The 23,315-nt window shown below is 34.9% G+C and overlaps 1 protein-coding gene across 3 annotated transcripts in view; it reads right to left on the bottom strand.

Annotated features, from left to right (window-relative positions):
* GRID2 (glutamate ionotropic receptor delta type subunit 2) overlaps positions 1 to 23,315 on the bottom strand; it is a 1,331,224-nt gene that overhangs the window by 633,227 nt on the left and 674,682 nt on the right. For all 3 annotated transcript variants that reach the window (XM_019741137.3, XM_074323476.2, XM_019741134.3), the window contains exons 3-4: positions 15,238 to 15,522; positions 1,042 to 1,247 (exon numbers count right to left, since the gene is read on the bottom strand). In XM_019741137.3, the coding sequence (XP_019596696.3) occupies positions 1,042 to 1,247; positions 15,238 to 15,522 (491 nt within the window). The remainder of the gene's footprint in view (positions 1 to 1,041; positions 1,248 to 15,237; positions 15,523 to 23,315) is intronic.

The raw sequence follows: 23,315 nt of genomic DNA, 5'->3' as shown, positions 1-23,315 counted from the left end.
GTTCCTTGATACCAATTATTTATAGAGTGTCATAGAACTTCTAACACATTCTCAATTTGGAGGCTTTAAAGAAGTACTTTGAAAGCTAAAGAAAGCATAATGGAGAAGTGGAAACAAAGGACTAGTCAAAAAAAGTCACCAAAATTAAAAACACGAATAATAAAACCCATGCTAAAGCATGTTATGTTATGACCAGTTCTAGCACTATGCAAAGTTAAAAACTTGAAGTAAGACAAAAATGACTTGACAATAATCCTTTGCAAGGCAATAGCAAACATTTTAGAATGTAGAGACATTACACCAATCATTACACCCTTCGTTGTATTTTTACAAAGTTTCAGAGCTTCTAGCCAAATGAACACATGCAATTAAAAATCTGAGGATGCAGCATCAAAAAATGTGCAGTGGTCATCACTTTGCAGAATTTCAGTCTTAATTATTTGTCTTAGTGCAGAGTTCACACAGCAGAAGTAAATTTGCTATATGTCTTTGTAAAAGTCATCATGTACAGGCAAAAAAAGCCTGATTCAAGTAAATCTTTTCTCAGAAGTAAAATTTTAACTTGCATAAAAAGATTAAGGATTAGTTAGGGAACTGTGTACTTTCAAATTCATTCTTGAACTTGTTAGATTCATTTGGGTCAACAGCTCTGTTAAACACCCATAAGATTTTTTTAAATCAGCCTGGCTATGTGACTAAATGTATATTTAGTCACATAGCCATATATATGTGTGTGTGTATATGTGTATATATATATATACATATGTGTGTATGTATGTGTATATATATATATGCATATATATATATATATGCATATATATATGCATATATATATATAAATGCAAATGTTCTTAGCAATCAACTGGACAGTACAGGGTAAATGCGACAAGCCAGGAATTCACTGTGCTACCTCCATTAGTGCTAATGAGAGTTATGTGGTTAATTCCTTCTCACTGCTCTTAATTTTCAACTCTTCTGTGGGATCTATTCCAACACATTTAATTTTTACACTTACCCTACACCTTGACAAATTTTACTTACCTCAGTAATGAAGGATTTGGCTGTGGCAGGATTCATAACGAGGATGGCTCGCCTAAGAGTGTCTCGATAGCGATTCAATTCCTCTATTCGCATGGTATCAAAGAGAGTAGTGATCATTTTATTGATGTTGTTTTCTACCTTCTGCAGTGCAACATCCATCCCCTGCTGAGACACTTTGTCCAAAAACTCCTGTATTCCACGGATATCTAAGGACATCAAAAGCCCATCAAAGTGTGAATTAGAGCACAGAAGGGAGATAAAAGCTATTTCACTTATATCAGAATAGTTTATTATTCAATATCGTAGGCTGTCTAAAATTACTAATTGAGTAGCTGGTGGAACTCTCAAAGATGTTTAAGGTTTAGTACGATTTAATGCGGTTACATAAAAAATGTAGGAATTATTGTTATTAAAGTAAATTGCTTTCTCTCCACTGAGCGTTCTAAATTATCACATCTATGGAAAACTTTTAGGACTGGATTCTCACTTCCTTAAAGCAAATGTTAGATAAGGAAAGTATATTCCTTAGTTTCCTCAGCATAAAAGAAGTGATAGTAACCTCAAGTACAACATGAACACCATTAATGGAAGTTGAATCTGAATGAAGATTACTGACATTTATTAAAATAAAGCAACAATATCACCAGATTTGACATTTACATGCTACATGAAGAGGGTTTTGAGAGGTTTTCTTCAAAGGGTTTCAGGTCACTGAGACCACAAATAAAATAACTATAGTTTTGTCTACTTTACAAATACTACATCCTTAGCTCAAGTCTGGCAAACTTGGTAGGAGACAGTTTTCTTTTCAGGAGTATGGGAAATGTACTTTGCATGTAATACAAATTTTAATAAAATATTCACACACCCATTCCAAAATAAGCAATTTCTGAAAGATTATCAAATAAAAATTGTGGCCATTTCACATTTAAATAAGGGGGGTAAAATCCAGTCTAACTAAAGTTGTTTACAAATTTGTACCTTGATGTATATTTAAGTAACAATAAGTGTCTGAGTTGTTACTAGGTTGGTGCAACGGTAATTACAGTTTAAAATGTTAAAAATAATTGCAAAAACTACAATTACTTGTGCACTAACATAATACAAATATTTCTTTCAAGTACCGCATTGCTGTTTATAGAAGGGATTTGAACATTTATAAATATAATTGGAAGATGTATCTGGAAAACCTTAATCTTAATATAGCAGATTTGCTTTTACTATATAATAAATTATACTTTTTTTCTGTATATGTCCATTATATAAAATGTTTAAAGAAGAAAAAAAAACTTGTGAAGGATAAGCAGTATATGGGATTGTGTGTTGCTTATTATGAATGGACTATATCTCCACATTCCTTATTGTGCTTGAATGCATGCACGTAAAATTTGCTTCTCGAGGACAATAATTAGTTCATGTATTTATTAAGATATTAACAATTAAAAGCAATATATATACCCATAAACAAGAAAACAATCAGCCACAAATTTGGAAACTGACATTTGCTCATAACAAAAGTTGATGTTTGCAAGTTTACAAATTAATAGATAAAACTTCGCTTTCTTCTTATAATTAGTTTTGTTTTAAAACAATTATTGTAATTATTGTATATTCTGTTATCTGATGACTCTTAAACTCTTCAGAATATATAACTGTGTAAATTCTACCCTACATTCCTTATTCCTAATTATATTATCAACCCAGGATGTCAGCATCATAGCAGCTGAAAAGAAGAGAGCCTCATCTAGAGCAGAACAAGAGATAAAAGAGCTAGAATAATAAAGGTATTAGATACTCATTAAATATGCAAGTCAGAAAGTACCTAAAGTTATAAGATACTCAGGCATGAATTAAATAAAGGGTTTGATCTAATGCAAATTGGCAGACACAGGTAGACAGGTATCAGGACTATGTACACACATTGAAGCAGTCATTCTCAAACTTTGGTGTGAATCAAAATCACTCAGCAATCTTATTAAAAATACAGGAGACTGGATCCCATCCCAGAACTAATATGCTTTAAAATATGTGTCCAGCAGATCTTTGATTTTGAATGTAAGTTGCTGTTTCTTTAGTTTGAATCATTTGAAATGTGAATTTAAATATAAGACAAACAGAACCCAAAATTCATTGAAATAAAGATGGGCAGAAAACAGAGTGACCAGAGTACAAGGTTCCAGATCATTTATGTTCTAAGAAATGTTCTGTTCACATAAATAATCTACCCATGCAATTTCATATCTTAATTTCGAGGGGGGAAATGTTCCAAAAAATACCTGTTGAATATGGAACACAATGCTGAGTGCAAGAAACATGCGTAGAAATTGAACATCTTTCTTCAAATTAAGACAGATAATAAACAAGTGAACACACTAATATATACAAATAACACTAATTGCTTGGTAGGAAACAGTAAGGGGGCTCTCGAAGATAATGACGGGTTAGAGAGGGAGAGCTATACTCAAGCAAATTTTCCCTGGAAAACTGGTATTTAAACTAATCTAAAGGACTGAAGACACTACCCAGGCAAAGAGATAAGAAGTGAAAACAACAGCATGAAAAACTGCCCCAAGGCAGCAGAGAGCTTGCATTTGAAGTACTTAGTGAAACTGTGGGGAGAGGGGGAACCGATGTCATGGATTCTGTTGAGACATGGAAAGAGGTTTTGGTTTTATTCTAAATATAGTTTTAATCTACTGAAAGTTTTCAGTAGAGGGTCTAAGTGGATGACAGGCTATGTGTGCAGAATGCAAAGCAGTCTAAGTCTGAGAGTGACTGGTTAGATTGTATGATTCAGATTGAGATTGTAAATGACGTCCCCTTGACTTAAAACAGTCTGACATTTTTTAGCTTTTATTTTTGAATAGAAGGTAAATTATATATATACATGGTTATTTGTCCAGAAAAGTGATGTGATAAATGATTGCTACGATTTCTGGTATCCTTCTGCTGCCTTATTCCAGAGTTCTGGTTATCATTGCCTAGATATATGAGGTTGTAAAACTTTTGAAAATTTTTCTAATCTGTAAATGAAAAAAACACACATTTATTTCATAGATATCTTCTAAGATTAGATTAGTGTGTGTGCGTGCATGCACAAAATCCAGTGTAGGGTCTAACACATGATATTGCTATGATTAGAAATCATAGTACATGATTAGTTAAGGGTGACCTCCCCCTACCAATAGGACAGAATTGCCTAAAATTTACTGATGGTTAGCTACCCACAATAGTAACCATAATGTTTCAGACTCTTGGAATGCAGGAGTTAAATAATAACAACTTTGCTTGTTTGACCTCCACCAAACACCCATGATATGTGGCAATTGGTAAGTTTGACATGAGAAGAATCTGAATCATGATGTTTATTAGCTGCTCTGTGGAAGTCATGAAAAGAGAGTGGGCCTTTGGTGTTGTTAATTTATGAACATAATCAACCAGCACAATTATTTAGCTACAACATCTGTATGCATATTAGTTAACAGGAAATGAAAATAAAGATTATGGAAATAAAAGGACAAGCAAGACACACCACCTGACTGTAAGAAGCTTCCAGGCCTGTGGGTATGACTAAGTACTATTTACTGATAGCAGAAAGTTAAATAGTAGTTTCAGTTCAGTAGTTCCCGGTGGTAACTAATTCTACTGACCAGATAATTACATAACAGCAAGTGGTAGAAGGCTCATTAACTGAGCTATTAAACATAAAATTAGGGGGAGAAATCAAAAAGACTTTTTTACTGGGAACTGTAAAGGAACTGTGGTAGGCAGAGCAATGACCTTCCAAAAATGCCCAAATCCTAATCCCTGGAATCTGCGAATATGTTGTTATATGGCAAGAGAAATCCATGTTCCAGATGGCAATAGGCTGTTAATCATCTGACATTAGGATGGGGAGAGATCTCCTGTTATTTGGATCAGTCTAGTGTAATCACAGTCTCCTTAAATTGGAAGAGGAAAGCAGAAGAGGGGAGTCAAACGGTGGTCTGACAACTGAAGAATGAACTGACTATTGGAAAACTTCAGAGGGAGGCGACATTGATGGCTTTGAAGATGGAACTGTACACCTGAAGCTTATATAATGTTATTAGCCAATATTACCCTAATAAATTTCATTAGAAAAAATAAACACAGGACTATCTAGCAAAAAAAAAACAATAGAGGAACACTTTAAATAAAAATAGTAAGAAACATAAACCTATAAATACCTTCCCCAATAATTTTTACCTGTATTCAGTTACTATTTAGTCTCACTCAGTCCTTCAGGCGCACGAAAAACCTACTAAGCTGTGAAAGACTGGGTTCCCAGGGAAGCAAGCAGACTGAGATTCAGACAGAACAGAAGTTTCCTAGGGACTGCTGTCAGGAATAACACTTACACAAGGAGACAGCCAGCAAGAGTCACCGAGGGAGAGCTGTGCAGACTTCTGAAGAGGGATGGCTTTCAGAATTATCCAAAGTTAGGGTTGGTGGAAGGAGGGCCTCTATAATGCTGCACGGACTGTGGTTTGGTAGCTTTCCTCAGCTGAGGGCAATTCCTGGGGAGGATAGTCAGCTGCCAGCACACTCAGCTGCTGGATGAATAAGTGCTTCAGTTTTGAAGGGGGATTTAGGTGGCACAGAACAGAATGCATCCAGGAATTGTCCTTGCATGTATGGAGTCAAATGTCATTGTTTTGGTTTTCAGAGTAATTTGACATGAAAAGCCACTAATCAATATTGCATCTTTCTGGTGGACGGGGGGAGGGGGGTTCACACAGTGTGAGGGATGTAAATGATAAACGTCTAAGTTTTGCTCTGTCTTGTGCACCTGAAACTAATTAAAAAAAAATAAAATATTGCATCTTTCTTTTTCGAGACAACGTTTTATCTAGGGGAAAAACACACTACATGGATATCTGAAAACCAGCTTTGGATCCTTACTTTGCTATCCATATAGCCCTGTGAACTTGGATTCAATTTCATAGTTGGTGTCTTGTTATTTTTACCCTCTCAGTATTTCTTCTCCTTTCTTCAGATACCACGACCTTTTTTTCATTTAAAAAAACAAACCTGGACCCAGTCCTCCTGTCCCACATGCTACTGTGGTCTACATTCTACTATTGGATGGTCATGTATCCCAGGATGGTCAATTTGAGCTCTCCCTGTCCTTGGCTTAAGTAATTAGTTCAAGGATAGTCACAGGTCTCAAACAGGGATTGAAATTTGATATATGGATAATAAAAAAAAGAAATGATCTCTCTTTTGTATCATGAGTTGAAATTATGCAGTTTTGGGACTGCAGGAGCCAGAGTGTCTAGCAGGGGTGTCCAAACTTTTTTCAACATTTTTTACCAAGGGCCATATGCGGTAAAATGCACTAACAGCTGGGCCACTCACTCAAGGTGAAGTACGTATTGCCTCACCTGGTTTATTTAAGTAAATTAAATATGTTTTTGGAATTTGCTGCGGGCCAATTAACAATGGATTGTGGACCACAGTTGGCCCGCGGGCTGCAGTTTTGCCACCCCTGGTCTAGAGAGAAAGAGAATGAAGGCCATACGTGAAGTGAAACAGGAGAAAACTGGCTCTTCCTTTAACTTCCCAACTACACAAGTCTATCGAAAAGTAAAAAAAAAAAAAAAAAAAAAAAAAAAAAAAGGTGCTTATTTAGTTTAGTTTGAAATGAGTTTTTGTCACTTGCAAGATTAAGGGTATTGAATAATATTAATACGTATAAGGTCTTTTGATAAATATCTCACAATTTGGTGATAAAAGTGAAGTCACAGTTGCTATCCTTGTGGAAAGTCTAGTTTAATGGAGGGGATGACAACTTGAGCAGGTAATTATGTTTTAATGTGATTAATGCAAATAAAATAATAAAACAATGGAAGCATAGGATAAGCAGCAACTAACCACACCTTATCGAAGCAAAAGGAAAATTATTTACCCTAATTACTGTGTTGTCTGATAAAAGAAAATATGTGACATGTTAAAGCAGTTTGTAAGCTGCACATTTCTCAGCAATGCACATTTTCATTATGAAGACTTTATTAACCCATCAAAAGTCCCATCTTTTTCCTTAATTTTCTTCTAATGTCTTTTTCTAGGGAAAATATTTAAAAACACAAGAATATCTTGTGTTGTTATTCTGAAAGTTGATCTAGGTAACATAACTATAAGAAAAATGTCAGTAAGGCTAAGAACATAAAAAAAGTTTAAGCTAACCATAACAAACAGAAACAAATTCAAACTAAACTTGGGGTTGTCACTTTGTGACAGGTGTAAATGCCAATTACATTGTTTTGTACATCTGAAATTAATTTTAAAAAAATCAAAATAAACTTAAAAAGTATATATTTCTAAAGCAATGTTAAAGGTTGAATTATAAAGACAGACGTTTATAATTTTAAATACTTAACACTAAATATGCAATGTAATTTAATTTAATATTAAATTAAAATTTAAGATAAATTAATTTTAATATTGTTTTTCTTCTGAGTAAAGTTTCCTTCAAATTGGAAAGGGAAACACGTGTGTCCACATACGTCTAACCTTCACTCAGAGGGTTATCATGTAATTCAGGCTGGTGACGGAGAGCACGCCATACTCCTGACCAAAGTATTTGGTTCGGGGATTAGCACAGGGTCTGAACAAGGCCTGAAATTTGATATGCAGATATACATCCGTATAGATGGTATTTGCCATAAGGACAAAGAATGGGAAGGGTCTATCTTTAGTATATCTGTAAGGACATGCATTAAGTCACCAGTGCCATCTACCTTGCCTAAGAATGAAGCCATACTTGAAGTAGAGAGGAGGATATGTAAGAGGGTACCTTACTACATTCATTAAGTTCTTACCTGTATGTCATTACCATAGCAAGCTGCTTAGATCCCTGTCATCATACTGTCCCTTCATTCTCCATAAATGCATCCATCTAATAGATCAACCAATAGATCCATCCAATATCATGCTGTGGGACCAATATTGTTTCAGGCAAAGGAAATTAAGGAACCCATGTAGTTCATTTGATGAAGACCATTTGAACCTTACTTCTTATGTCACTTCAGTAAATCAGTTCTTTCAGTCCTTCCAGCCCTGAAACGCAACTTTTCTGTCACAAATACTCTCAGAACAGAGGTATTCCACTAAAGCAATCTATTTGTTTTTATTCTATTTTAAGAACCATTTACTCCTATAGCTTTCCGGTTTCTTTATGTTTTTATTTCCTGGATTCTGGAGTCTAGCTATTCAGTAGTATATTCGGCTAATTCTTTGCTTAGACTTCTCTAATAGTGAGCCTCCCTAGACTACTGCCAATTGCTTTTAATAAGCCTTCTTGGATATCATATACCACTTACTTGACCAAACTTCCCCTCAGAGATTTGGTTAAAAGCAAAGCAAATTGAGAACGATGCAAGATTAGAAGAGCAGCAAAATATAATGACTGATGCAATAAAGATTTAACATAATTTTAATGCAGAAATTATGAAAAGAACACAACAAGGTATAAATGTTTTAATTTTGCTAAAAAATGTGAAGGTCTCACTTCTCTCTAAGGCAATAAGATGCCATGTGACATATTATGTAATTAGTAAATGTGTCCGATCATTTACAGAGATATTAAAAAAGAACAACAGAAAAAAAAAAAAAAAAAAACTAGAATAGATAGGGATAAAGACACTTGGAGAGGAAGACTATCTGAAAAGCCCATCATGTTGGAAATGGGAAAGAGCTCTTGGTACTTAGGCAGTAGACGACTAAGGAGTGTTCAGGGATATAATCATTTTCTTTACTTACTGATAAATGATTATAAGTAAAAGGATTACTTATTTTATATTATCCCAGAAAATGTATATTTTGGCCAATATAAGTGTTTTAACTTTCATTTAAAGAAAAACTTTCTAACAACTAGAACTGTCCATTATGAAATAGAGTCCTTCAAAATATTACGAGCTCTTTCTCCCTCGGAGTATTCTGGCAGGGGAAACAATGCTACCAATCAAAGATACTGAAGAAGAGAGTTGCTGAAATTTCTTGTTCCCAAATGCGTCATGGGGGAACAAAGCTGGCTGTATCAGAATCACCTGGGGAAGGTTGAAATATGTATATTGCTGGTGCCTGCCTTGCAAAAATTCTGATTCTGGAGGTCTGGGATGGGACACAGGTATTATGATGATTAAAAAGTTCTTCTAGTCATTCTGATCTACGACCAAATTTGGGTTCTAGGTGTCCACTATATTGAATTCTAACCTTTTGCCTATGACTCCATAATCTCTCAATAGTCATGTTTCAATTATACTATTTAGTTTAAAATTATTATAGGCAAATTGATCCCCCCTGCCCTTTTTTCTTTTTTTTTAATTTTATCTGATGGGTTGTTCTGTGTTCCAATTTTTTATTGACATATGATTTATATAAAATAAAATCAACAAGTCTTACATGTGTAGTTCAAAGAGTATTTATTGTATTCCACTGTAACTACTACTCAAAACAAGATATTAAATATTTCTATTACCACAGAAGGTTATCTGTGCCCTTCCTTTTTCAGACAATTCACCCCCTACCCAGAGATGCAACCTGTTTCTGGTATGCTTCACCGAGATTAGTTTTGCATGTTATTGGACTTCATATAATCAAATAATACATCATATACTCTTTTTTATTTCAGGCTTCTTTCACTCAAAATAATGCTGTTGCATATATCAGTGGTTCATTCCTTCTTATTGCTCAATAGTATTGTTGTGTGGACACACCACATTTTGTTTAACTGTTTTCAAAATTATGAGCATTTAGGTTGTTTTCCGTTTTGGACATAATGAATAGGCTGATATGAACATTTTTGTGAATTTGTATCGAGGTACAGTCTCATTTTTCTTGAAAAAATACCTGGTAGTGAAATGGGTACGTCATATGGTAAGTATATCGTTTTGTAACGAACTGCCAAACAGCTTTCCAAAGTGGTTGTACATGTTTATATCCAACCAGCAAAGTATGAGCATTTGGGTTGTGTCACCTTGTCTACAAGTAATAACGGCCTTAAGCCAATCTAGTGGGTACAGACTGATATTCGTTTCAATTTGCATTTACCCATGCACTAAAAATGTTGAGCACTTCTTGTGTCTATGGGCCATTTATATATTTTCTTATATGAATTGTATGCACAACCCTTTTTCCCATTTTTAATTGAGTATTTTTGTTGGTCTCATATTTTTGCTTTGTAAGAGTTTTGTTTTGTTTGTTTGTTTTTAATTCTCTGAGCTCTTTACATGTCCTATGTGTTTATATAAACTTTTCAGATCTCTGTACCAGAATTTGTTTCCTATTTGTAGTTTGCTTATTTATTTCCTGATTGTTAATGAACATAAATTTTTAATTTTGATGAAGTCCAAATTATTATTTGCTTTTTTTGATTAGTTCTTTTTGAATTGAGAATTCTTGGCACTACAAACTGGCGAGGACTCCTTTTGGAAGCCCCACTGATGTCTGTCCATCCCAGCAATTATAACGAACCCTTCCCTGCCCTCTACCTCCACCTGACCAAGGACATCATATGCATTTCCTGAAGTATATTTCTTTAGTGGAGGTTACCTTCCTCCTGAAGACACATGAGTTGCACATTAGGGTTTGCTATAAGAGATCTTTACATGTTTAAGTAGACACCAGCAGCAGATAATATAGTACTCTATTGGGATTTCTCTAAAGTGAGGCTACTCATTTATTTGAGGAAGCCATCTGGAACATTATCTGACCTGTTTTTTATGTGTGTCTTGTAAGTAGTTTTCCCTATGATGAGAGTCATCCAATTAGCAATTTCCCCATGAATTTCACTGAAGTTATCAATGGCACCACTTCAGCCAAATCATTCAGGTCAGCCTCAACTCACTGGCCAAGGTGGTTATAGATGACAGAAGTTCTCTTTAAGAGGTAGAGTCTTGGAAATTATAAAATAAATCCTATGGTACCTGGAGTAATGCCCTAGGTCAAGCAGAAAGGTTTATGCAGAAATTGAAGGTGAAAGCTCCCTGATTTGTTAAAGTAATGTCTTGATGGTTCATGAGATTTGTTCATCAAACTGAATCCAGGACCTGGTGGGAATGATTGAGATCAATCCTGCTCATTAACGTCTCTTTATAGTACCCTTAAATAAATGCAGAGAAGACAAATTGAATAGATTTGATCACGATCTTTATCAGTCATATTATCCAGGAGTGGTCTGAGGACTGGCATATTCATAAGGGAATTTGCTAGAAGCCAACAATATTGTAGAAACAAAAAATGACTATTTCAGGGAGATGACTCTCCATAGGATTCTCGTGTTACTACTGCACATTTTGCAAGCAGAAGCTCTCCTTAAAGGAGAGTTATTTACACATGGCAAGCAGCTTTACTAGAAGCCCATTATAAAAGATACAGGGTGCCTAAGTCAGGGTTCCTTGGTTGTCATACAAGCCCATTGCATGTACAGCATTCACTTAGTGTCTCCATATAGCCTGTGGGGCCATACAAGAGGAACCAACATTAATATGAGGCTCACGCTGCTTGCTGTGCCATGACTATTAAAGTTCTCTCTCTCTCTCTCTCTATTCCAGGAGAGTAATCTTTTCTGCCATTATCTATAAAATTGATGCAAGCTAACTTATTAGTTTACAAGTAGGGTAAAATCTCAGCCCCTTCACAGTTCTTGACAATATTATATCACAAACCCCAGCTCTAAGAGCTCCTGGAGAATGTCATTTTTCAACTGGAAATAATGCTCTCTCAAATAAGTTTGGCATTTTGCTAGCAGATTTAAAAGGGGAAATGGTTATTGTGTAGTCAAGGGTTATCCTGCTGATGGGTCAGACCACTTTGGCTCCATGATTGTCCTGTTTTCATGCCTCCAAGGATAACCAACCTTCTGACTGACATACAGTATTTTTTCCTTGATTGATGTTGATAGGTGGAAGATCTGCAGGCTTGAAGCCATTGTCTCTTTTTAATAAAGATGACTCTATACATTTCATTTATACATTTTTTTTTTTAAAAAATACAGTTTGTCAGAAATTAATCTCATTTCTACAGCATAGGAGTACTTTAGTGTTGAAAGTAAGGACTATAGATGAGATTATCAGTGTTTGAATTCAGGCTTCTTGACTTACTTTTGAGTTACCTAACCTCTTACTACTTCAGTTTCTTTCCATGTGTAAAAAATCATCATCATCATCATCATCATCATCATAACATTATCATCTCCCCCAGAGGGCTATTGGGAGGATTAAATGAGATAATCCATGTAAGGCACTTAGAAGAGAGAACGATGCCATAAATGCTGTCTATAAGGTTAGCCCTTGTTATTATAATCTTGGATGATGGTTCCCTACAACATTTTTATACTCATTATATATGCTTAGGATTATAGGCTCTGGTCAGACATTACTTCTCAGGTTTGACACTCCTTAGCTATGTTTTGTAAACAAGTTACCCATCAGTTGCTTCTGTTTTCTAGTTGTGAAATTGTGATACTAATATTACTTACTCTATCCAAGCTGCTGAGGAGATTAAAGGGTATTATGTAAAATACTTGTTCTAGGTCCTGACAAATAAAAAATGCTCTGATATTATTTTCAGTATTGTTATTGATGCAACACTTGTTCACACTTTCTCTCTGTTGCTGCAGCCATCTCCTATACATTGTGAAAGATAGGGAGGATTTTGAGAGACAAGAGTCAAGATCAAAGTCTACCCATAAAGCTACCTTTGACCAGTGCTGCTGAAATTAAACATTCTTTTTATAAACCACTAGCATTCAGTTTGCGTCATTCATGACACATTATTTTCTTTATTAAGAGAGTCATATAAATATTTGCTCGCTTTGGCTAATTGTAAGCTTCTTAAAGGCAAAGACTACATCCCATAAAACTTTTTATCTCATATTTTGCATTGCACTAAGCAAGTGAGCAATGAACATTTCCTGAATAACATATTTTTAAAAGCTCAACACTTCCTAAATTCTTTTCAAGCCTTGTAAAAAAACGTTTTGAATCAATCTATTTAAGTAAGGTTTCCACATTTTTTCCCCTCTTTTTTTCCATTTACTTAGAACCAAAGAGTTGAATCTTCTTTGTTAGGGAATTTAAAGTAGCACTGATATGGTGCCCTATATCATAATTGACTGCTTTTGAAAAAAGTGTTGCTCTAATTAACTGGATATAGAAGCTTAACCTTTGTTTTTTAAGTATATTTTTTTAAGCAAAATACATCTTCAATAACATTTGGCTCTAGCAGGCTGCCTGATTCCATCCATAGATGATGCTTAATGAAAGCGATTCCTGATAACTAAGATAAAAGTCAAGTATAATTCCAATATTTGAACTTAAAATGATGATAGTGATGAATAGATATGTAAATACGTGTAGGCTTCTTCAAGGTACCAGGTATTTGTATAGCTTGATGTTTATTTTGGACTCTAGCCCAGCTCTTTACTAGCAAGATTTATTGTAAGTATAAAAAGGACATTTTCTTTTATTACACAAAAGTATTACTGGAAATAATTTTAATGACACAAAAAGGTAATTTTTCATGAATTACTAAATTAAATAATAAGTCAAAGCAAGTTTCTCAGCAGAATAAAAGAATGATTTTTATTATTCCTAAAACAAACCCTGATTCTAACAGAGGACCCTGTCATATACCGTGATTATAACATCTTATTTACTCAAAGGGAAATAGAGGAAAAGAGAATGAGGAATTTCAAATGAATGTAAATGATTTTATGTGACTATGAATTTATAGTACATTTTCAAAAATATTTGCCTCATCAATGATAAAACATCTTCTCATATTACAATTTCCTAACTGTAATCTATGTAGAACTTTGAAACAAGATAACAAAGGAATTTCTTTCTTCATGGACATTTATATTAAAGTGTAAAATTCTCATTTTAGTATGAAAATGACTTCATCCCAAATCACTTTTCTGTTCTTTATTTTACAGGACTAATTTGATAGGACTAACAAAAAGGTGCTTTTTTTCCCCTTCCAGAAAAATTTAGGATTTAAAAATTCATTATTTCAAGTTATGTTTCAGCAGAAATCATAAGAATAAAAGTGTTTCAGCAGAAATCATAAGAATGCCATTTAAGGTTATAAAAACATGACTGGAAGAAAAACCTGACTGGAAAAACCATTTAAGGTTATAAAAATCTGACTGGTAGAAAACTGACAAAGCTATACTCAGCATGTTGATTCCATTGGAAGAGTTCACTGCTCACTCAGTAATCCTATCAGTGAATTTCAGATCTGTGCTCAATTCTTACTTTTACTGATGAGCCAATTATTTTTAATTTTCTTTTTGCTTATTACATTCATTTCAGTTTCTTGATCTTTGTTCTGTGACCCCTAAGTAATATGAATTAAGCAACAAAAATAAGGATTTCCGTCCTGGAGACAAAAGAGTGTACTTCTAGAGAGCCACAGGCTTTTGGCTGAATCTACCCATCAAGTTTAATGTGACTCTGGCTGCCAAAGCCCCATGCGACCTTTAAATATTTAGGGCTAAATGTAACTACCATTTGCTGTCCCTTGCTGGGAGTCCACAGGGGCTCTTATTTGTTGCTTCCCAGATTTCTGCCAACCTGTTTGTGCTCAGTTCTATTGATGCCACATTTTGGCCCACTCTTGTGTAATCGTTTTCCAATATTGTTCACAATGCTGGGTAGACTGTGACAAGAAAATTATTGTTTTTAAAATGCTTATTTATTTATTTGCTAAGAAAAAGAAGTGGCTCTACAAAGGGTGAAATGTTCTTATTTTTTATTTGTTTTTAATAAAAATGTAAAAACTAGGCACATCTGTACTGCATGGAAATTATTTTCTCACATTTGTTCTTAAGGTAAATTTATAAGGAAACACATGTTTCAAAATATACCGGGGGTGCCAAAAAATATAAACAAGTGGACAAAAAAATCAAGGTATATTGGAGTCAGATTCCCTTTAGAAACACTTATAGACTAAGCATTAGGTACAGATATTTATTTTTAAATTTGACTTCAAAGGGATTGAATTTTACCCTAAAATTTCTGCTGTTGCTGCTAGATTTATAAGAAGAACATGACAGGATAAGGAAACCACAAACAACAATGAGTAATCTCCTTGAAGCCTTTCAGGATTTAATGACATTGCTTGCCATGTAAATATCAGCTTGCAAAACTCACACAAATCACCAACACTTACCATATTCACTATCGTAGAATATAATGAATTTCTGCCAGGCATACTCTGTGATCACTCTCAGGATAACGTCGTTTAAGTAGACAGGTGGGCGAACAGAGAGCGTGTAGTCATCATTTCTGTTGCTCCGGGTGAGTCCACAGCCACTCCTTGGGGTCCCAGCTGTTGCACGCTGAATGAAGAGGTGGGGGATATGCATAGCATCTGCCAAAGACTGGAGGGATCCCGCAGATGTGCAGCCAATGGAGCTGACCAGGGCCAAGATGCCTTGATTCATAAGTTCGCAGGCTGCAAGAAAGCACAGTAATGATCAAATGTCAATGGGTTTTATATATTTTCTCTTTTTTGAGGAGCAGTAAATAAAGCTTATGGAGATATAATACAACTATGAGAAAAAAATTTTTAAAGGAACATTCTATCTGAGGAGATCCTCAAATTACAAAGTGCTACTGGAATTCAGTTTAAAAATTCTGCCCTTTTAGCTATTTGACCTTGTGCAAATTATTTAGCTTCTCTTGGTCTCAGTTTCATCATCTATAAAGAGGGTTATAATATGATCTTGCAGCATTATTGCAAGGATTGGAAATAATCCATTGTCTGTTATTTGCCTCTCATTATAGGCATTCAATTAGTGATAACAATCTATTTTAGAAGTATCAATGTATAAATCAGAGAAAAGATAATCCCTTACTGAATACAGGGATTTATTTAGCAGATAAATTTGCTATAGCATATAATCCATAACTTCTTCCAATTAACTATGTTACTTTCTATTAACCTCTGTTACTAAGAACACAAAATAATCAGATACTAGAAAAAATTACTATTATATAAGCAAATGTGTTATTTTTAGATTATCTACTTTTTGGTATTTTCCATCCTGCTACCTTTATTAGCAAGAATAACTAAAGTTTCCCCTAAAATCAAAATAGAAATCATCAAAAATTGCAATCAGAAAAGCATATGATGTTAGATCTGAAAGGCAATTTTGAGATCATGTAGTCTAGGGATGCAAAATCGCTTTTAACTGCTATGCCAACCGTGACTGTTGGTAAGTTGGCATCCTGGAACATCATTTTGAGAAAGATTCTGATGCTCAATACGAAAGAGTGCCAAAATCATTATGTTAAGTTTCTCATAGGAAGAGATTGGGAGAGGAGCAGCCCAGAAGTCACAGACATGCATCTTTTATAGTATTTAACTCTTAAAATAATGATAATAATAATAACAATAATAATAATAATAATAATAATAATAATGATACATTCGTATCTCCAATTCATTATCTAAAATCTTTTTCACCATAGCCAGCAAATGATATTCATAACCTTAGGGATGTATATGGCAAAGAATATAGATAGAGGTCTCCACAGGGGAAAGCTCAATTGGAGACTGCCTATTGTCAAGTTTGGTAAAAATAGGCAGTCCCACTAAAGAAAAAGGAAGAGCTCACACACAGAAAATGGATTGGGACTAGTTAACTCAAAACTCAACCTTGGTTGGGAACATATAATAATAGTTCTTCAAGGCAACCTATCCAGGCTATATTTGATGCCTATTTTGCCTCATTTTACCAATATAAAATATTAGTTGAAGCAGAGAAGATACAAGTTGATTTGCTGTCGACATTGACCCTTCATAGAGCCCTATAAAGATTAGTATAAAAAAAGAGACTATAACTCATGACAGGAGAAGATAGATTTGAGAAAATAAAGAACTACAGCAAGAACAGAAACAACGTTTAGTAATGCAGTCTATGTTTTGCTACAAGAATTCCGTGCTTTGATTGTTAGAAAACTACATTATTTAGAGCTTTAGTTCCATATAATTCATGCTTTATTTCATTAAATATAGTGCAAAACTGAATTTGGAGGATCACAGTATGTATATGTTTGTGGGTATCCACCACGTTTTTATTATAAAGTCCAAGCTCAGGACTTCTCAATGGCATATTTATGTCATACTATTATTTCAAGCCCTGTGAGTTATTTATGTTATGTGTGCATGTACAGACTCACCTACAAACATGTAGAGTATATTGAACAGCTGCTGGTTTTGTGATTCCAGCTGTTTGAGATGTTAACACTATCAAAGATGTTTGGAGCCTGCACTAATTGCTGAAAGAACTCCTTTCTTCCTTCCCTCTCTCTCTCCATTCCTTTCTTCTGCCCTCCCTCTTCCCTTCCTGCCTTCCTTCCTTCCTTCCTCCCTAAACTGCAATTACCAACACTTTCAACCTTTTTGGTCATTCAGCAGTTATGGAAATGAAATTCTCTGTATAAATGTATAAATTTAAATTAAATGATGTTTATGTTCCCTATCTTTTTCATGTCTGAAATTAATCAGTCTGAGTCTTCTTTTCTTAAGTAAAATTAGATTACAAATAAAATCTATAAAGGGTCTTAAAATTGATTACTTGTTACTGAACTCAGTGAAATATTTGGATAGCTCCATCCTTTGTGAATATACTAGTTCCCTGTGATATTTTTTCTGACTTATTTTTATTGACCAATTTGTCCTAATATAACCTCTTCCAATAATTTTAAGTCACATAAGAACTTTAGCACATTCTATTTATATACTTATTCTTTAACACATATTTATCAACTTTCAACCACGTTCTAAGAACTTTGGAGATCAGAGAACGTATTCATATATGGCAGGGCCTATCCACAGAGATCTCCCAATCTCTTCATATAATGTTCCCTAAATCCCTCTGCATCAGAATTCAAAGTGGAGAGTTTAAAAAATACAGATAACTAAGTCTATTTCTGGAGGCTTTATTTTATTCATTCCAGATTGATAGTCATGTATTTATTTGCATGATGATATGTAATCTGAGTAGTTCTGACGTGTAAACCTTTCGGAAAAAATAAGTATTAGTCTGGTGGATTATATGTAACTGTAATGCTCTTTGATGTGATTGTTGCAGAATATTGAATACTTGTTGATTTTCCTTTATTTCTTTTTTCAATAATACTATTGGCATTATGACCATAATTGGGGAGTAGAACATTTCTAATTTTCTAAGTTTCTTAGTTTATGAGTCAGGGTGAAGAATATAAAAAGATGACACATAGAGTTAATAAGAATCAGATTACCCCAAAAGTGATCCTTATCTTAATTTTATTTCCATTAATAAACTAAGAAGACTTCATTCTTTCAAGTTCCTCCAATTCAGATGCAACATACCATATTTCCATTATTCTAAAACATATGTGGTTCCTGTATTTTATCATATCCGAAATCAGGAAATATTTAAAAATCGATCAATGCATTTAATATGATGGATTATTTTCCTTGAAAGATTCATTAATCAATGTTGAATTTTACAATCATCGAGGTCTTTTAAATAAGAAAATAAGGTAAGCTTCCATGACAGATGGGAAAGATTTATACTCTTCCTACAACAGCTGAATTTAATTTAACTTCTTTTTTCTATTTAATTCACTAATGAATCACAAGCATTGTATTTATAATTGCTTTCCCCCCACTTTTACCTCCACCAAAAGCACTTGCCCTTTGCTTTTCTACTTGTAAGAATATAGTTAACACAAAACATTTTCAGCCTATCCAGACATTTTGCATTCCTTGCAAATATGATTTTCAGCAACCATCTGAGAGATGGGATATAAAAGGTAGGATTAATTTGACACATCCTCAATGTGTTTTGCCAAAATATTATCATTTGGAACAAATTCTTCTAAATAAAGATGGTCTTTATATATCGATAGTTGTTACAAGGTTCAATTTAATCATAATTATCTACTTAGGAAATGAGAATACTGAAAAATATTCATTTAATTATAATTAAAAATCATTGAGTTAATTTCTCCTTACAAAGAATAGGAAGGGCTAAAATGGTTGATTACTAGCCATGAAATTAGCTCAACTGAATGATTTTCAGTCAACTAGTTCTCAGTTATCTAAAAAAGCCAGCATGGACCTTTTGTTATAATTTATTATCTAAGCCTGAGATGGACTAAACATTTAACCTAGCACCTATTATAAGTCACTTTATTTTTCCACTTACATTTCATAACAACCCTGTGCAGGAAAACTATTATTATTCTAATTTTCAAATAAGAAAGCTGGCTCAGTGAAGTGAAATGCGTTGTCCAAATTCATAACATTGGTAAACGGCAGAGTTGGGAATCAAACTTGGCATAGCATTCAATGCTTGGGCCTTAGAGAACTAGAAAATTACTATTTTAAAACATAAGGGCCCATATAACAACTGGAAGTCACTTAACTCTCTTTTACTATAAGATTCAGGAAATTTCAGCCTCCTAGATGTAAAAGAGAACAGAATAATAATTATTTGGACACCATTCTTTCTTGTTTTCTTTTGGGCTTATGATTAAGACATTACATTTGTATAATTTCAGCTCCAAATATAAAGAGTATATACAGAAAAATTTAACATGCATGAAAAAAAGCTACTGAGAAGAACCTATAAAGTACTGAGTATACTTTCACTGAAGTCCTAAAGTGGCTCTACCAACAATGATGTGATAAAAATTATAGATATATTATGAGTAAATGTTAGTATATCTTTACATAGCTGTTTGGTTTTACAAAATGTGTTCATATGCATTTTACCAGCATGGTTATATTGGATAAATTCTTATCCTCATTTATGGAACACTAAATTGAGGCTCATATTTACATTTCAAACAAGTAGTGAAGACAAGGCAGACACATATATTTTATGATATTTACTTTATAACCTTTCAATTATATATTATCTTAGCCTCCTATTTATGGAAGTTCAAGTTAGTCTCCTCCCCTTTTAATGCTAGTAACAATTCTTCAATAAACACAGTTATGTGCCTTTATATCTATATGTTACATATGTAAAATATATATATATATATATATATATATATATATATATATATATATATATATATACTATAACAGACAAGTATCAGATACTCAGGAATCAAAGTGGTCAAAAATAGGCAAGTGTATAACGAGAGAGACAGAAGATATTCACAGGAATACATAATGATGTACTGAGTAGGAACTCGGCCAAAAAATACCATTATAATAGGATAGTCCCAAAGTTTTTTTCCCTGTCGGTGGAGTGGGGAGTTCTTTTCTACACAAGTGACCCTGGGGTTGCAATCTGAAAGATACGTATAAACTAAGTAAAGAGAAATTATCTTGATGAAAAAGTGAGGAAAATATTTCCAAACAGAATGGAAGATGCAAAGATCCTATGTCAGAAAGAGCATGGAATACCTGAGAGGGAGAAAGAAGAATTAGGTAGCTGGAGTGTAGAGACTATGCTGGAGAGTCATGCAAGGTGAAGATGGAGGGATAGTCAAGAAATATGATCTTTGAGTAGGTTTGTATTTTTCTTATAAATTTGAAAAGAAAAAAAAGCTTCAATTATCAAAATGTTACCTGTTATTTACACATGAAATATCTGCCTTTATTCTTTTTGTGTTTTAAATTTATGTATACTTTATATAATTCTTTAGAAGTTTACAAATTATTATACAATAAAATTTGTCAGTCTTTTACTTTCAGGAACATTTTGCTTCATACCATGTTTAGAAAGGCTTTCTTCTCACAGGTTACAGACTTGTAAAACAATCAGCTTATATAAACATCTTCCCCATCTTATTCCCCTTAGCCCATCTTCAGCTGATGGAAGATTTATCAATAGGAAAATAAGGAACTAGATGAATGGAAAATGTTATATTTGGTTAATACAGGTAATATTTGATCTTTATTTGCATAATCTGACCCAGTAAAAAGTGAGGATTAAACATAATTGTGACAAGGGATTTCTAGTCAAGATGGTGGAGTAAGTAAAGGTTGTGTTTGCATCCTCTCACAATCACATCGTAATTACTACTAAACTACAGAACAATCATCATTGAAAATTGCCTGAAGTCTAGCAGAACAGAAGTCCTATAACTAAGGTCATACAGAAGAGGCCACCTTGAGACTGATAGGAGGGGTTGAAATGTGGCATGGACTGGTCCCACACCTGCAGATCACAGTTAAAAATCAGGAGGAATATCTCAACTGTGGAGGTCCCCTGAAGATTTCCAGCCACATACAACGCTCCCCAGCCCAGGGTTCCAATGACGGGAAAAGAAGTCCCATCAAATTCTGGCTATGAAAACCAGCAGAGATTGTGGCTGAGTTCGACGAAGGGCTGATGAAGTCAGAGGTGTTGTTCTTAAAATGCCTTACGTGCTCACGGACTCCCTTGCTCTGAACTCCAGAGCTGTGGCAGCAGCTCTAAAGGTGCCAAGGACATACAGGGAAGAACTAAGTAGTCTGGCTTCAGGGAGAGGGTTAGAGGGGTACAATTCTCCCATACAAAAGTGCTGGTAGGAGCCATTGTTCCTTTGTTGAGCCCTCCCTACTCCCAGCATGTAGACTTAGGTGGGTACCGTATCAGTCTCTATCAACCTAGCTAACACTGTTTGCCCCATCCTGATGTTTCCCTGAAACCCCACCTCACCCAACCTTCATGTCCATGAAAGACATATCCAGTGGCTTTTTTATACAAATGGCCTGTCTTGGCTCATGCTGCAGACTTTCCCAAAATTTCACAAAGGTTCACAAACCCCAAACAAGCAGCATCTGGCCTTGGCATGCCCCATAGCTCTTGCTGAACAGGCCCATGCCTCGCACTACTGGTAGCCAGCCTTGGTTTGAGGTTTGGCCTCTCCCAGGCAACTCCAAGCCCAGTGATGGTGGCAGCCACCTAGGGATTGCTTTATGGCTCCTACCAGGTAGCCCCAGGCAAGGAACAGACTGTGGGTGACCTTGGCCTGTGGTGGGGCCCCTCCCAGAAGGCCCTAGAATCAACACATTTAGTAGCCAGCTTCAGGCCACATCAGAGCACCAGTGAAACATCTCCATAAATAACACACCCAAAAGGCAGACTGGGCAGTCATTAGAGCCCTGCTAAAATGCATCCTGCTCCATAGGGTCTGCCTCAGCACAGCACCCCCTCAACTGTAGTCACAGCCAGTCCTCACAACCAACAGGGGTCAATCCCTCCCATTGACATGCAAACAGTAAGGAAGTCTCAACTATAACAGGAAGGCATACATAGCCCACACAAGGGACACACCTGGAGTACCTGGCTCTGGTGACCAGGGAGTCTGCACCATCGGGTCCCATAACACACCTACTTTATAAGGTGACTCTACTACAACTGGTAGGCATAGCAGTCCTACCTCACACATACAAAAAAACAGAGAGAGACAGCCAAAAGTGGGAGACAAAGAAACATGCCCTAAATAAAAGAACAGAACAAGCTCTAGAAAAAGAACTAAACAAAATGGAGACAAGCAATCTACCAGATGCAGAATTCCAAAAACCGGTTATAAGGATACTTAATGATCTCAGTGAGAACTTCAACAAAGAGATAGGAAACATAGAAATGGTGATGGAAGACATAAGAAAGAACCAGTCAGAAATAAAGAATACAATAACTGAAATGAAGAATATATTACAGGGAATCAATGGTTGGTTAGATAAAGCAGAGGATCGAATTATTGATTTGGAAGATAAGGTAGCAGAATACACCAAATCAGAACAGAAAAAAAAATGCAGATAGTTTAAGGGCCTCTGGGACAACATCAAGCAAACCAACATTCACATCACAGGTGTACCAGAAGAAGAGAAAACAAGGAATTGAAATATGATTTGAAGAAATAATGATGGACAACTTCCCTAACCTGGTGAGGGAAATAGATATACAAGCCCAGAAATCACAGGGAGTCTCAAAAAAGAAGAACCGCAACAGGTCCACACCAAGACATACCTTAATTAAAATGTCAAAGGTTAATGACAAAGAGAGAATCTAAAAGAGGCAAAAGAAAAACAGTTAGTTAGTTATAAGAAGATCTCATAAGACTGTCAGCTGATAGCTCAACACAAACTTTACAGAACAGAAGGGATTGGCAAGAAATATTCAAAGTTATAAAAAGCAAGGATCTACAACCAAGATTACTCTATGCAGCAAAGCTATCATTTAGACTGGAAGGACAGATAAAAAGCTTCCCAGACAAGAAAAAGATAAACAGTTCATCACCACCAATCCA

The sequence above is a fragment of the Rhinolophus sinicus genome, chromosome 1 (assembly GCF_057876585.1).
Source record: "Rhinolophus sinicus isolate RSI-liver-muscle chromosome 1, RSI-T2T, whole genome shotgun sequence".
NCBI lineage: Eukaryota > Metazoa > Chordata > Mammalia > Chiroptera > Rhinolophidae > Rhinolophus > Rhinolophus sinicus.
Note: the sequence above shows the minus strand (reverse complement) of the source record. Positions and strands in the feature narration are given on the sequence as shown.